Genomic DNA, 14391 nt, shown 5'->3' with positions numbered 1-14391 from the left:
AACGGGATAATATTCAAGAGAAACTATGAGCTTGTTCTTGAAGCCTATACCGATGCAGATTACGCAGGGTCCCCTATGGATCGGAGGTCTACTTCATGATATTGTACATTCCTTGGAGGCAATTTGGTGACATGGCGAAGTAAGAAGCAAAATGTTGTAGCTCGATCAAGTGCAGAAGCCGAGTTTGGAGCAATGGCACAAGGTGTCTGTAAGTTGTTATGGTTGAAGATTATATTGGAAGACTTGAAGATTAAATGGAGTGGGCCAATGAGATTCTATTGTGACAATAAATCAGCAATTAGCATTGCACATAATCTAGTGCAATATGACTGAACTAAACATATCAAGATAGACAAGCATTTTATCAAGGAGAAGCTAGTTAGTGGATTGATTTGCACACCATACGTTCCTACGGGGAGTCAACTAGCAAATGTTCTTACAAAGGGACTCAATAGAACTACGTTCTAAGAAATTATTACCAAGCTGGGAATGGGTGATACCAATTCACCAGCTTGAGGGGGAGTATGGAAAAATGTAGTTTTTTCCTCCTCGATTAGTGTTCTATTAGCCTAGGAATCGTGTGAATTATTTTTTCCTAGAGTTTAGGGATTTGGGTGATAGAAAATCAGGAATCTCCGATTATAGAGTTTCCTTTTTTAGATAGTTGCTATTTTTTCTCTCCGAAATCCGTGTATATATAGTCCATCAAAGACTCTTGTAAATTACACAAATTCAATAGCCATTTTTTTTTCTTGACTTGCCTTCATTGCAGTCTCCTTTCTTGACAAACTGTTTAACCAGTTTTTTCTTGACCAATTTTTTTCCCCTTTTCTCTCTCGATCCTTCATAACCAATTGTTAAAGGATGTCAGAAATGATCACTTCAACTCCTTCAGTTCAACTAGCCCAACAACAAGCGGAAGAATAGGTTCAGCGCTCCATAAGTGAATTACAGAATATTCAAGCAACATATCGACTCAAAGGTAGAAACTACTTGAAATGGTCTCAATTGGTTCGGACCTTTCTAAAAGGGAAAGGAAAATTATGTCATTTATTAGGGACTGGACCGAAGAAAGGTGAGGCCGGTTTTGAAGCATGGGATGAAGAGGTTTCCATGATCATGTCCTGGTTGTGGAATTCCATGACGCCTGAAATCAGTGACACATGTATGTTCCTACCAACCGCAAAGGCAATCTGCGATGCACTGAATCAAACCTATTCTAAAGTCCATGATGCAGCGCTGATATACGAAATCAAGACCAAGACGGCAGCCACAAAACAGGGGAGTAAACTGTGACTGAATATGCTAATTCCCTACAAAACCAGTGGCAATAACTGGATTATTATAGGGTGATTGATTTGAAATGCAGTGAATGTGCAAGGGCAATTAAAAAATTCATAGAAAGAGATCGGGTTTATGATTTTCTTGCAGGTTTAAATTCTGAATTCGATCAAGTGAGAATTCAGATTCTGGGCAAGGTGGAGGTACCGTCTCTTAATGAGACAATTTTGTTGATTCAAGCTGTGAAGAGATTCGGAGAGGAGTTATGCTTGAACCTAAACTGGTTGACTGCTCTGCACTCGCAACTTTTGGTAACAAACAACATGGTCTCATCTTTGGAGCAGCCACCAAAAGCTGAGCATGAAAAGGTAGAAGTGTCAAAGGGAACGAATCGTAATGATCTCTGGTGTACTTACTGTAGAATGCTGAGGCATACAAGTGATCGCTGCTGGAAATTACATGGGAAACCCTCAACAGCCAGCCGTAAGTGGGAAAATAAAGGAGGGCAGCAGCAACGACAACAGGGTCAGGCCCATATGACCTCACAAGTGAACCAGGATCGGGGCACAAGAACATGGAGGGTTTAACAGTGAAGAAATAGAGAAGTTGAGGAACCTGCTGGGAACTCTTGAGAAACCTTCCTCCATCGCGTGTTCTATAGCTCTCTCGGGTAAGCTTTCATTCTCTCTTGGACTAAATGTTTCTGATAAATTGGTTGGAAATTCATGGATTATAGACTCGGGAGCCACAGATCACATGACATATGCCTCAAATCAATTCAACACTTTCACCCCATGTCCGAGTAATAGAAAAATCACTGTTGCCGATGGAACCACAACCACAGTAGCCGGGTTAGGGGATGTCCATATCACACCTAGTCTAGTCCTTAAAAATGTTCTACATGTTCCTAAATTATCCACCAACCTTGTGTCCATTCAACAGCTTACAAAAGACTTACATTGCCATGTTACGTTTTATCCCTCTTATTGTGAATTTCAGGACCAGGGTTCAGGGAGGAGGATTGGACTTGCTATGGAAAAGGATGCACTTTATTACCTTGAGACACCAAACATTCCAAGTATGATTAGGAGAATTTATCCTCATTGTTTTTCTCTTCTTCCAAAAAGGATGTCATATGGTTGCACCACTTTCGTCTCAGATATCCTTCTTTTGCAGTTTTAAAAATCATGTTTCCTTTGTTTAAGGGATTGGATATTATAACATTTCATTGTGATATTTGTGAGTATGCAAAACACACTCGTGTATCTTTTCCCATTAGCAATAAAAGATGTTCTTCTCCTTTGTATTTAATTCACAGTGATATATGGGGACCCTCTTCAATCCCAAATGTTTCCAGTTCACGATGGATTGTATCCTTTATTGATGATTGCACTAGAGTCCCTTGGATATTTTTGCTCAAAAAAAAATCAGATGTGAGTAATGTCTTTATCAATTTCCATACGATGATTCAAAATTAGTTTGGTACTAAAATAAAAAAGTTTAGGTCTGACAATGCAAATGACTACTTCAATCAAGTTTTGTCTCCTTTTTTCTAAAAGGAGAGAATTATTCATGAGTCATCTTGCATCACAACCCCACAACAAAATGAGGTAGCTGAAAGAAAAAACTGTCATCTCCTAAACACTACCCGAGCACTCTTGTTTCATCAAAATGTACCAAAACACTATTGGGGGGAATCAGTTCTTACTTTTGTCGATATCATAAACAAAATTCCTTCAAGGGTTTAGGGCCAAAAAGTGCAATGGAAGTTCTTTCTGAATTTTACCCTGACATTAGTGCTACAAACAATCTTACACCTAGGATAGTTGGGTGCACTTCATTTGTTCATGTCCATCACAACACCCAGGGCAAATTAGATCCTAGAGCCATTAATTGTGTCTTTGTAGGATACTCATCCACTCAAAAGGGTTACAAATATTTTCATCCTCCCACCAGGAAGCTCTATGTCTTAGCTGATGTCACATTTGCAGAAGGGAAACCGTATTTCACTAAACCTTATCTTCAGGGGGAGTCATCTATCTTGGAAGATAAGGATTTTTTCCTACTTGATCTACCGTCTTCGTCCCATTCTCTATCTCCACCTCCTGTGTCAAATTCTCAAACTGAATCTGCACCACCCATGTCCAATCAAAACTCAGAACCTATGCCTCCAGTCAGTCTCCTGTACAGGATAATAGGACACTTGATTATATACGATTCAGGAAAGGGAGGATGTACTCAAGGAAACAAGGTCTAGCTCTTGATACGGCACAAGTCCAAATCTCCAACCCAACTTTTGAGAATGAGATAACAATATCTGAACCTACTCCACCTTTACTCATAGAACATTAACTCCTTGAACCTTAAACAACTTACCAAGATTTACCCGTAGCTGTGAGAAAAGGAACTCGAGAGTACCAAAAGATCTTTCAAGAAGTTCTCACCATCCCATAGGAGCTTTCTCACGAGTCTAAAAGAAATTGCTATTCCAAACACTTTATATGAGGCATTATCTAAGAAAGAATGGAGGAAAGCTATGAGAGTTGAGATGATCTACCAAATGGGACGTGGGATTTAGTTGATCTACCAAAAGGTAGGGTGCAAATGGGTTTTTTCCTTGAAGTTTAAGGCTAATGGATCATTGGAGTGCTACAAAGCAAGGCTAGTTGCCAAAGGGTACACTCAAACGTATGGAGTTGATTATCAAGAGACTTTCGCTCCGGTTGCAAAAATGAACACCGTGAGAATCTTGTTGTCATTAGCTGCCAATTTTAATTGGGATTTACAACGGTATGATGTGAAGAACGCCTTTCTTCATGGGGACTTGAAAGAAGAAATCTATATGAGTTTCCCATCTGGGTTTGCTGGAGTTGAAGGAAATAAGGTATGCAAGTTAAGGAAGGCCTTGTATGGTTTGAAACAGTCACCCCGTGCCTGGTTTGAGAGGTTTACCAAGGTGATGTTGGCTACAGGGTACAAGCAAGGTCAGAGAGATCATACTCTTTTCATCAAGCACTCGACTTCAGGGGGAGTCACAGCCTTAATAGTTTATGTGGAGGACATTATTGTGACTGGGAGTGACGAGAAGGAGAAGCAAGTCCTGAAACAATGTTTGATCAAAGAATTCCAGATCAAGGATTTGGGGAGGTTGAAATATTTTCTCGGGATTGAGGTTGCTCATTTCAGACAAGGTATTTTCATTTCGCAGCAAAAATATCATAGAACTGGAATGCTCACAAGTAAACCAGCTGCAACACCTGTAGAGCCGAACCATAGACATGGAGAGGCTAGTGGTAGACAGGGAAATGTATCAAAGATTAGTTAGAAAACTCATCTATTTTGCACACACCCGGCTAGACTTAGCATACTCTGTGAGCGTCATCAGCCAATTCATGCATAATCCCAAGGAGTATCATCTTCAAGCTGCCTACCGTGTGCTTCATTACCTGAAAGCTAATCCTGGGAAGGGGATAATGTTCAAGAGAACCTCCGAGCTTGTTCTTGAAGCCTACACGGATGCAGATTACACAAGGTCCCCTATGGATCGGAGGTCTACTTCAGGTTATTGTACATTCCTTGGAGGCAATTTAGTGACATGGCGAAGTAAGAAGCAAAATGTTGTAGCTCAATCAAGTGCAGAAGCCGAGTTTAGAGCAATGGCACAAGGTGTCTGTGAGTTGTTATGGTTGAAGATTATATTGGAAGACTTGAAGATTAAATGGAGTGGGCCAATGAGATTCTATTGCGACAATAAATCACCAATTAGCATTGCACATAATCTAGTGCAACACGACCGAACTAAACATATCGAGATAGACAAGCATTTTATCAAGGAGAAACTAGTGAGCGGATTGATTTGCTGGCACACCATTCGTTCCTATGAGGAGTCAACTAGTAGGTGTTCATACAAAGGGACTCAATAGTACTACGTTCTAAGAAATTATTACCAAGCTGGGAATGGGTGATACCTATTCACCAGCTTGAGAAGGAGTGTGGAAAAATGTAGTTTTTTCCTCCTTGATTAGCGGTCTATTGGCACTAGGAATCGTGTGAATATTTTTTTCCTAGAGTTTAGGGATTCGGGTGATAGAAAATCAGGAATCTCCGATTATAGAGTTTCCTTTTTTAGATAGTTGCTATTTTTTCTCTCTGAAATCCGTGTATATATAATCCATCAGAGACTCTCGTAAATTACACAGATTCAATACAATTTTCTCACGTTTTCCCACTATTGCTATGTTCTATACTTGTTAATATGAGCTGTATTATCTTTTGCTGCGCTATATGTTAAACAAATCTTACATTTTACTTTTTGCTATGACTTTGACAGGTTTCAGTTGGTTACTTTATTGCTGACCTCGGGATGATCTTCTGGTTTTATCCTGATCTAGGTGGATTGGAATATGTAAGTATATAATATGTGTATATATATATATATATATATAAATATATAGGTGTGGTATTAATGGTTACTCCAATGTTTACCCATTAATGGGTATCATTGTTTTGGCCGTAAGATATTTAATCCAACATTTATAATAAATTTTATAGTTGACTAAAAAATTTATGACAATTTATAGAACTGGATTCTTATCACGTCACGTCATCAGATTTTTATATTTGGTGGTAACCACCGATAGAAACGTAAAAATGGAAAACTCATCCATATATATATATATATATATATATATTGGATTGATTATGATTGAACCCAACACAATAGAACCGAGTTGGAGTTCTATTGGATCCATTTATTATGAAGCTGTTTCTTTGTTTTCACATTTGTATTTTCTCGTATGGAGTGAATGGGCTTTGGAATTTAGATGGCATAACATTAATATTTCAGGTGGTTCATCATCTTTTGTCTTTGGCATCTATAGCATATGCCATGTTGACAGGGGAGGGGCAACTTTATACCTACATGGTTCTTATATCTGAGACAACCACTCCTGGGATCAACTTGAGATGGTAATTTTCTACTGTAAGCTAAGAGCTTTTTTATAATACTGGAAAACATATTTGCTCTAAAATACTAACATAATGTTTTTCAAATCTTTGATACATATCAATGCCATTTTGAAGGTATCTTGACACAGCTGGTATGAAGCGGTCTCGAGCATATGTCATAAATGGGGTTGTTATATTCCTTTCTTGGCTGGTATGACAAATCTATTCGTAATTGTTTGGAAACTTCGTTCTTTGTTTCTTCTGTTCTCTTGAGAAAACGCTACTTTATCTCTTATTTTGTCCATCTTTGATGTGCCTATTCCATTTCATTTTTAGGTTGCCAGAATACTCCTTTTCTTATACCTGTTTTACCATGTCTACTTGCACTACGATCAGGTAATGACCATATTCACAAAAGTTCACTTTGACAAATTTCAGGGCTGGTGAACAGATGTTAGAATCTCTGTTTTCTGAATTTGGCTATTTCACTAGAATTCAGGCTGGTGAACAGATGTTAGAATCTCTGTTTTTTGAATTTGGTTATTTTACTAGAATTCATACTTGCACATTTATTTCTAACTACCTGAAAATGTCCCTTTCCAGTTCCTAAAAAGGGGGAGGAACTTGCAAATTTAAGAGTGCAGTTGAGGGAAAATCAAAAAGTTATGCTTTAAATTTTTGAATGTACTGCTAATTACGTAAATCAAATGTCCAGAACGAAACAAATGAACAAAATTAAAAAAGGTTTATGAAATTCAAAAAACTCTCACTTCACTACCCCAAACTTCGAATTAGTCTCATTTGATTCCTTCTATAAGAGTTTCCATTAAAAACAAACGGAATATACCCAAATAAAGAGGCTAAATAACCATAAACAACAACTAATCTATTTTTTTTTCCTTTAACAATGATAAAACTTGAATTTTAACTGTAGGTTGGCACTATTCGCAAAGCTTGGGGTCGGGTTCCATGGGTGTTGAAATTCTTTATTTCAAGGAGATGAAAATCTCTAAATTTCTCATTGAAACTCTTGTATTTGTACCGTTTGCTTTTAGCAGAAATTCTAAGAGGGGATTAAGTGAGACTAGTTTAAAGTTTAGAATAGTGAAATGGGAGTTCTTAAAGATTGTGGGCAAAGCAAGAAATGAGTGTAAAGTTCGGGGGCCATGAATGGGAATAATTGAAAATAAAACTAAAATACTCAAAATGAATATGGGAGGAGATTATCATGAATTTCTACTCTGTTGTGTTCGACTGAGTACAAACTAGCTATGTTGAAAATGTTATCTTTTCTCTTGCATTAAACTATTCTCATTTGGTTAATACTACGTTACTTACTCATTAAGTAGCATCTTATTGCTTCTCACACAACAGGTTAGACAGATGCATACTTTTGGACAGATTTTAGTTCTCGTGGTGCCACTGGTGTTATCTGTCATGAACTTGATGTGGTTTGCAAAGATTTACAAGGGAATGATGAAGACATTGGCGAAGAGGCAGTGAAGGTTTTGTCTATAGGTGATGCAAGTAGTGGCAAAAAGATCATAGCAAAGAGAAAAAAAAAAAAAAGAAAAAATTGCTGAAGGATACTTTTGGTATCTCTCGTGTCCCTCTCTTTTTTCTGTTTTAACATGTACATAATAGGTGAATCCGTGAATGTTACGAATTACCCTTGATCTTATATATATAAATGTATCATTACATGCTCAGGGTAGTGATTATTGTAGTTGTATTGATGTTGTGTGTTTAAATGATGAAAATACCTTTTATCATTTAAGTTGCTATTCACTACTTGAAGGAAAGCTTGCACCAAAGATTGGTCTAACAAATTGATGAAGTTCTCAAGTAGACATTTGATTGTCTACTTGAAAGTTTGACAATAAGAGTCCAAAATTAATAAATCTTTATTTATAGATAGATAGATAGATATATGTGTATAAGATCACTAGCTATATAATTAACATGCAGAGGGAAAATAAATAGAATATAAAGGAATAGTGATAGTATTTAGCTAACTAGTTCAAAATTCTAATGGAGGTGGAAAAAGTTTCTCAGATGGTTAGGTCCAAGTTTATGTCGTTGGCTTGGATAGAGTGAACGTCTTGAATGTCACTGGAGGTACAAGTGGAATTAGAATGGGAAATACTTCGACTATTAGCTACCTGCCAAATCGCCACATCTTTTTCTTCTACTCTTGGAATTATTGGAGTATAAGGTAATGAGAGAGCACAGAATTGATGCAGCCCAAACTTTTCGTTTACCTTAGGCCGGTTGTTCAATAATGAAATATGTGTATCCTGCAGGGACAACAAGCAAAATAAAGGAACATCTTCAGTGTGTAAAAATTGCACGTCTATAAAACTGGAACTGAAATATCGGCAGTTTTGTTTTTTTTTTTTTTTTTTTTTTTTTTTTTGGAATATATCAGGAACAACATAATTACATAGAAATTATTACTATGATTTTTGCGTTATAATGATCTTATATTTCAACATGGCTAATAAAATTACGTTATATGTACAAATTTTCCTTTTGGTGATTGGAATGTAAAGCTACATATTAAATATTGCAGAGAGGTGAATCAGGCTGAGGGAAAGGCTTTCGACCTCCACAAAGGGTGATCTCGGGGGAGTGGAGCACTTGATTACGGTTCGAGCGCACTTTGACCATACTAATGAGTGCTCTCGACTCCCGGTCGATCAATTGAGCATTGAGCACTTGACCATAGGGTTTAGCGTACTTGTTTGCGGCAAAGAGTTCTCTCGGCACCTGATCAAGCAGGGTGTTAAGCGCTCGATTCATGGTTGAAAAAACCTAGCCACAATGAAGAGTAGTCAACCCATGGTCAAGTGCGAGTGGCCACAAACTTATAAAGTTATGGCTGATCACTAATGTAGGTCGTGTCACGACTTTTGCAATATTTATCTGTTGCTGAATCACAAAGTCATTACTGGCCAATAACACGAATCATTTGCAAAGGTCGTAGTCGTGGATCTTCGCACCTCACTAACCACCAAGATATCAGTGTGGATCTTTTGTGAGAGAATTCGTCGTCCATGAGTTCATTTACAGAATTAGGAGAGGGATAGAGATTAAAGAAAAGGAGGAGAGAAGAAAATTGAGACAATTAATCATTTCTTTGTCTTTTAACTTGTTTAGGTGGCAAGAAAAGCTAAACGCTATAAAAAAAAAAAAAAAAAAAAAAAAAAGTATACAATGCAATTAAACTAAAAAGGAGAATTGAAATAGGTTGACATCTTTTTTTTTTTTTTTTTTTTTAGAAAAGGACTGAATAAATTTTTTTTGAATACTTCTTAATGGTGATTGTATGCATTGTTTATTAATCGCTATTGAGAAATAAATTATTATTCTATTCTTCGTGTATAGTTCTATGCTCTTTATGGATGTATTTTTAAGTTAATAACGTAAAAAAAATTAAGGAATATTAATAACGTAAAAAACTTAAGGAGTAATGACAAAAACCTTCGCTCGTGTATTTAATGAACATGTAAGGTTGTATTTTGTGTTTCATTCATGTGCTCTTTCTTATCATATAAATTTCATTCTTGGTATCATATCCAGGAAAAGATTAACTATGTGAAAAGACACAATTACCCATTAATAAAAGAAATGACAGTTCTTTAAAGCAAACCTAAAATTAGTAACTCTGATCTCTATTTTTTTTTCCAACATTTGAGAATAATCAATTTTTTATTTCATTCAAATTCACGATAAAGTTATTGTTTTAAAAATGAAATGCACATTTTTTTTCGTAGGAGAAAATCCATTTTCCATAGTTAATGTTAACTAAATATGTGATTAGGGGTGGATTTTATGTGGTTAGAAAAATACAGGGTTGTTTTTATTATAAAAACATAAAGCATAATCTCAATATTTTTTAAAACACAAGGTATATATGAAATTCTTATATTTTGATTAAACACAAATGAGGTTTATGTCATTATCAAAAAATAAATATGAGGCTTAACTGCTAGTTGATTTGACAAAGTTTAATTTATGAGAAATGCTAGCATCAATGTTTCTATCACTTTTTTTGGCACTTTATACATTCACTATTTGACACGTGAACTCTACTATCTCACTTTTTGTTTAAATAAGAATATATTATATTAGTGGAGTGCATGTGTTAAGCAGTGAATGAAAAAGTAACAAAAAGAGTAATGCTAACATTTCTCTTTCTTTTAATTTAATTAGCATGCTATTTTCGTATTTGGAATTGAATCCGACCAGCGTCTGGATGCGGGAGGACTAAAAAAGAAGATGGTTACTTCCCCATTGTGTAATTCGAAAAAAAAAAAAAAAAAAACAGTTAATACGCATTATTGTAACAAATATAAGAATAAAATATTTTAGTTTAGCAAACTTAAATTAATCCGGATTAGAGCATGAGATTAAAATTTTGTGTACAAGTTTTCACTGCATTATTCCCTAAGACTTGTACTTAGAACTCAATATTACATTCAAGAGAATAGTAAGGATAAAATTGTCTTGAAAAATATTACTTTTTCTTAACGAAGTTTGTTTTTCTTAAATTTAAGTTAAGAAAAAAAGCATTTGCCTGACAAAAAAATACTAGCGTCCTGTGAGATTAATGTGAGATGTTTATACGTGACATTCCAGTATGAAAAAATGTGTACCTGAAGAGCGTTGTTCTCGCTAGTTTCTTCTTTTGTTTGTCGAAGTCCATCTCTTCTTTGAGAACATATTTCATGATTAAAATCCATCCACTCATTTCCTACTGGCCTGCATTTGCAATATACACAGTCCATTAAAAAAAGCAACAACTAAGAAATACAAACTTTGACTTTAATAACCGCTTAGGAATCTAAAGTAGTCACTCCCTATTTAAGTGCTATATATATATACACACACACACATATATATGATGCATGAGAATGAACTACGGCTAGCTGCATTTTAGCAAGTTATCTCTTATGGGTACTGTACAAATGTTATATATGGCTAATGGCTAGAAGATTAATATATGATCAGTATATCCTACTCTAGCTTATTTGTACATATATAAAAGGGACAAGAAAGAGGACAAATAAATAAAATCCACATGAAGTACTTATAACATGATTTTGATCATGAATCTCCCTATTTATAAGCGCCAGTAGTAATATACTTTAATTTAAACCAAAAATGCGGCATGCTGCTCGATCGATCGTCTAAAAGATTAAAATATACTGGTAGAAGTTATATATATATATATATATATATATGTATATGTATGTATGTATGTATGTATGTATGTATTTATGTATGCATGCATGAATACGTTTGCCCTAATATAGATGAGGTCACGTAATATATAGGATATTGCGTAACGTAATCACATGATTTCAGTAGTTCGTGGCTGAGATATATCGTATATTATTGTGATTGATAAAATTAGGATCAGAGAGATTATATGTATGGCGTCGACACACACACACACACACACACATATACACCTTTGAGGGAAGAAAGTTGAGAAGACTCTGCTACGATCTTGGGCATGAATTTCCTGCAAGTGCTTCATTGACGAGTACTGCCTTGTCCGTACAAAGATATCGATTTGATCACGATCTTTCATGCTTCTATACATCTAACGTCCATTCATTCCCAACAAAATATATGCAGCACTTAAAATCATTCAAATTCACAGCAAGATAATGCATTAATTCTAACTCTGTGTGTAGTCTTGTGCTAATACATACTCATGTTTTAAGAGGATACAACTTCGTGATCGGCTTCAATATGTGCTATAATTTCCAAACGACTACAAATTTAAAACTTAAAATTATATATAAGAGGTAGCTTATATCAATATGGATAAGGTTTAAAATACGTTTAATTATGTACTTGGACAGGAAGTCAACAATTTTTGCATTCTTATAATAGTTAACGAAGAACATTTCTTAATCTAAATCTACACTAATTATCGGGCTAGTTAGGGACTAGGCCATACCTATCACGCACGCAAGCGCACGCAAGAAAAAGTGATATTAGAGCCTAATATTACAAAAAACTTGGGATTCTTTAGACCATCTGGAATATAAAATTATATAATTAAATATCTTTCTCTCTGTGTTTTGCTCTAATGTGTAATATTATTTCAAATGTTTTTTTTTTTTTTTGAGGAAAATATTTTTTTCAAATGTTATATCTATCATTTATCATAGATTATAAACTTTATAACTTATATATTAAGTAAACTTTTAACGACAATATTGTTGTAATTATTAAATTAAAAAAAGTCGCACATTAACTAAACAAAATGTCAAATTTTGAAATATGCTACAATTTGACACCAAATATATAGCACATGTCAAATTTAATATTTTATTAGAGAATGATTTGTTTTTAATCAAATTAATATCAAAATTTCCCATTGACAATTACTTTAGTATTGCATTTTGTGATGCTCTAACTGATCTTTGATTTCCTTTCTGCCAAAATGACATTGCTATATGAATAAAGAATAAGAGCAAAAAAGGGAATAACTAGGCCGTATAGGTTTGGCGGCTCATCCTCCTATTCCAAATATTATTGTCTCGAAAGTATTGCTTTTAATATTCTTTCTTTAATATACTAAAGCCACCTTTTTTTGTTTTTAACAATGCCGTAATTCCTAAAGGTATCTAACTTATGCACGCCCGAGACGTATTTGAAAAATGTTAGATTACGAACTAGTCTTTTTGGAATAATAATTGGTACTAAACCAATATGCCACGGACACTCAGATCAAAGAATGAGAATGATATAGGAGTTTCATTAGAACTTTTATGCTTAATTAGCAGAATTATGTGACTCCATATGGACTTGATTTTTATCTGCTTGATATCTAAATATCGCGAGTTGTATACGGCGCTAAATTAGAAGGTTATAAATTAATATTGTATGCTTTCTAACGCGCACTTAATAACCTTATTATTGTGCATTTTTGCATTAATGTTGTTATTAGTTAGCTATGTTAATTGCTCATACTAAAATTAATGTTGTTAAAAATTCTTTTTCCTGCATATTATTACTGAACTGGAATTATTGTTGTGGGGAAAACTTCTTCTCAATATTTAGAATTTTGTACTGCATAAAAGCACTACGTCAAGAAAATCATAAAATTTGTACTTCGTTCTTCCCTTCATGGGAACTAATTTTTTCCAATAAGTGAAAATCTTTGATTGTTTTATTAAGGTTTTATAAAAGTAAATTTTGATTTAGCCCATCTAAAGCTATATAGTTTCCACAGTTTTCTTTAATCTTTTTAATATTATACCCTAGCTAGATATTTACCCCATAAATATAGAACTACACCACTACTATTTGTATACGCTTTCAAGCTAGCATCAAGAATATGCTGCCTTTTCTGATTTATGAACATGGGCTCGTTCGTACGCAATAACAGATTGGTGTTTTACAAATATTTCGCCATTTATGATCTTAATCAACTATTGATCCGTATAGATCAATTTATCAAACATATTACCTGTAGATGGCTTTTGATGTGAGAAATCTTCAGTCCCTTCACACTCATTGTCTGCAAAATTCGCTTTGGCGTTGCTTCTGCAAAATTTTAAGCAATTTCATATAAATTTGATTATGCTGAGATCCGTTTCAATCAAGCCCTAAAGTTAGTTAATAATTATTAATCGAATTCCTTTTCATTAGTTTGTTCTGTTTTTATTTATCCCAATACATGGATATGATCTTCATGTCCTTACATCTTGATGATCCTTCGATATGGCATATTTTGTGATGAAGAGATTCAATTATTTCTGTATCATTTTCTGTTATTAGTTCCTTTTATATTACCCACAAAAAAATTAAAACAGATATTATCTTTTAATTATTCCCTTAATTATCTGGAAGCTTCAGATGATCAACACAAAATTTCTTTTCAAAGAAAACATATTTGAACTCTTTGATAATATTGAAACCCTTTTAGTACTCTAATTACTACAAAATATTTGAGTATTATACTACTTACTTTCTTTTCCTCCGAGGCTTCGGACGGCATCGACAAAGAGTTCTTGAAGTTCAGGAGTCCATCGTAGGCGTGGAAACTCAGATTTGTTGTATTTTCTCACCCCGATTCTCTGGTTTTGAGCGTCTTCCATTGTTTCCACTTGGTCATGCAAGCCACAGTACATTATGAAA

At 34.7% G+C, this 14391-nt stretch overlaps 2 protein-coding genes across 4 annotated transcripts in view; one reads left to right on the top strand and one right to left on the bottom strand.

Annotated features, from left to right (window-relative positions):
* Positions 1-9385, top strand: part of LOC21396482 (transmembrane protein 56) — a 23597-nt gene extending 14212 nt beyond the window's left edge. For 2 of the 3 annotated variants that reach the window (XM_024163478.1, XM_010094879.2), the window contains exons 5-9: positions 5612-5686; positions 6128-6249; positions 6364-6439; positions 6565-6624; positions 7603-7934. In XM_024163478.1, coding sequence (XP_024019246.1) covers positions 5612-5686; positions 6128-6249; positions 6364-6439; positions 6565-6624; positions 7603-7731 — 462 coding nt within the window. In that variant the 3' untranslated portion in view covers positions 7732-7934. Of the gene's footprint in view, positions 1-5611; positions 5687-6127; positions 6250-6363; positions 6440-6564; positions 6625-7602; positions 7935-8800 lie in introns of those variants that run through there. The other variant, XR_002901914.1, reaches the window with a different exon arrangement.
* On the bottom strand, positions 8115-14391 carry LOC21396481 (transcription factor HHO5). Its single transcript, XM_024163479.1, has 5 exons — positions 14222-14391; positions 13721-13797; positions 11706-11839; positions 10887-10992; positions 8115-8525 (listed from the first exon to the last, which is right to left on the bottom strand). The coding sequence occupies exons 1-5, from the start codon at positions 14382-14384 to the stop codon at positions 8280-8282; spliced, it is 726 nt and encodes a 241-aa protein (XP_024019247.1). The 5' UTR covers positions 14385-14391; the 3' UTR covers positions 8115-8279.

Source organism: Morus notabilis, unplaced genomic scaffold (genome assembly GCF_000414095.1).
Source record: "Morus notabilis unplaced genomic scaffold, ASM41409v2 Scaffold275, whole genome shotgun sequence".
NCBI lineage: Eukaryota > Viridiplantae > Streptophyta > Magnoliopsida > Rosales > Moraceae > Morus > Morus notabilis.
The sequence above is the reverse complement of the archived record's forward strand: the minus strand, read 5'-3'. Positions and strand labels throughout refer to the sequence as shown.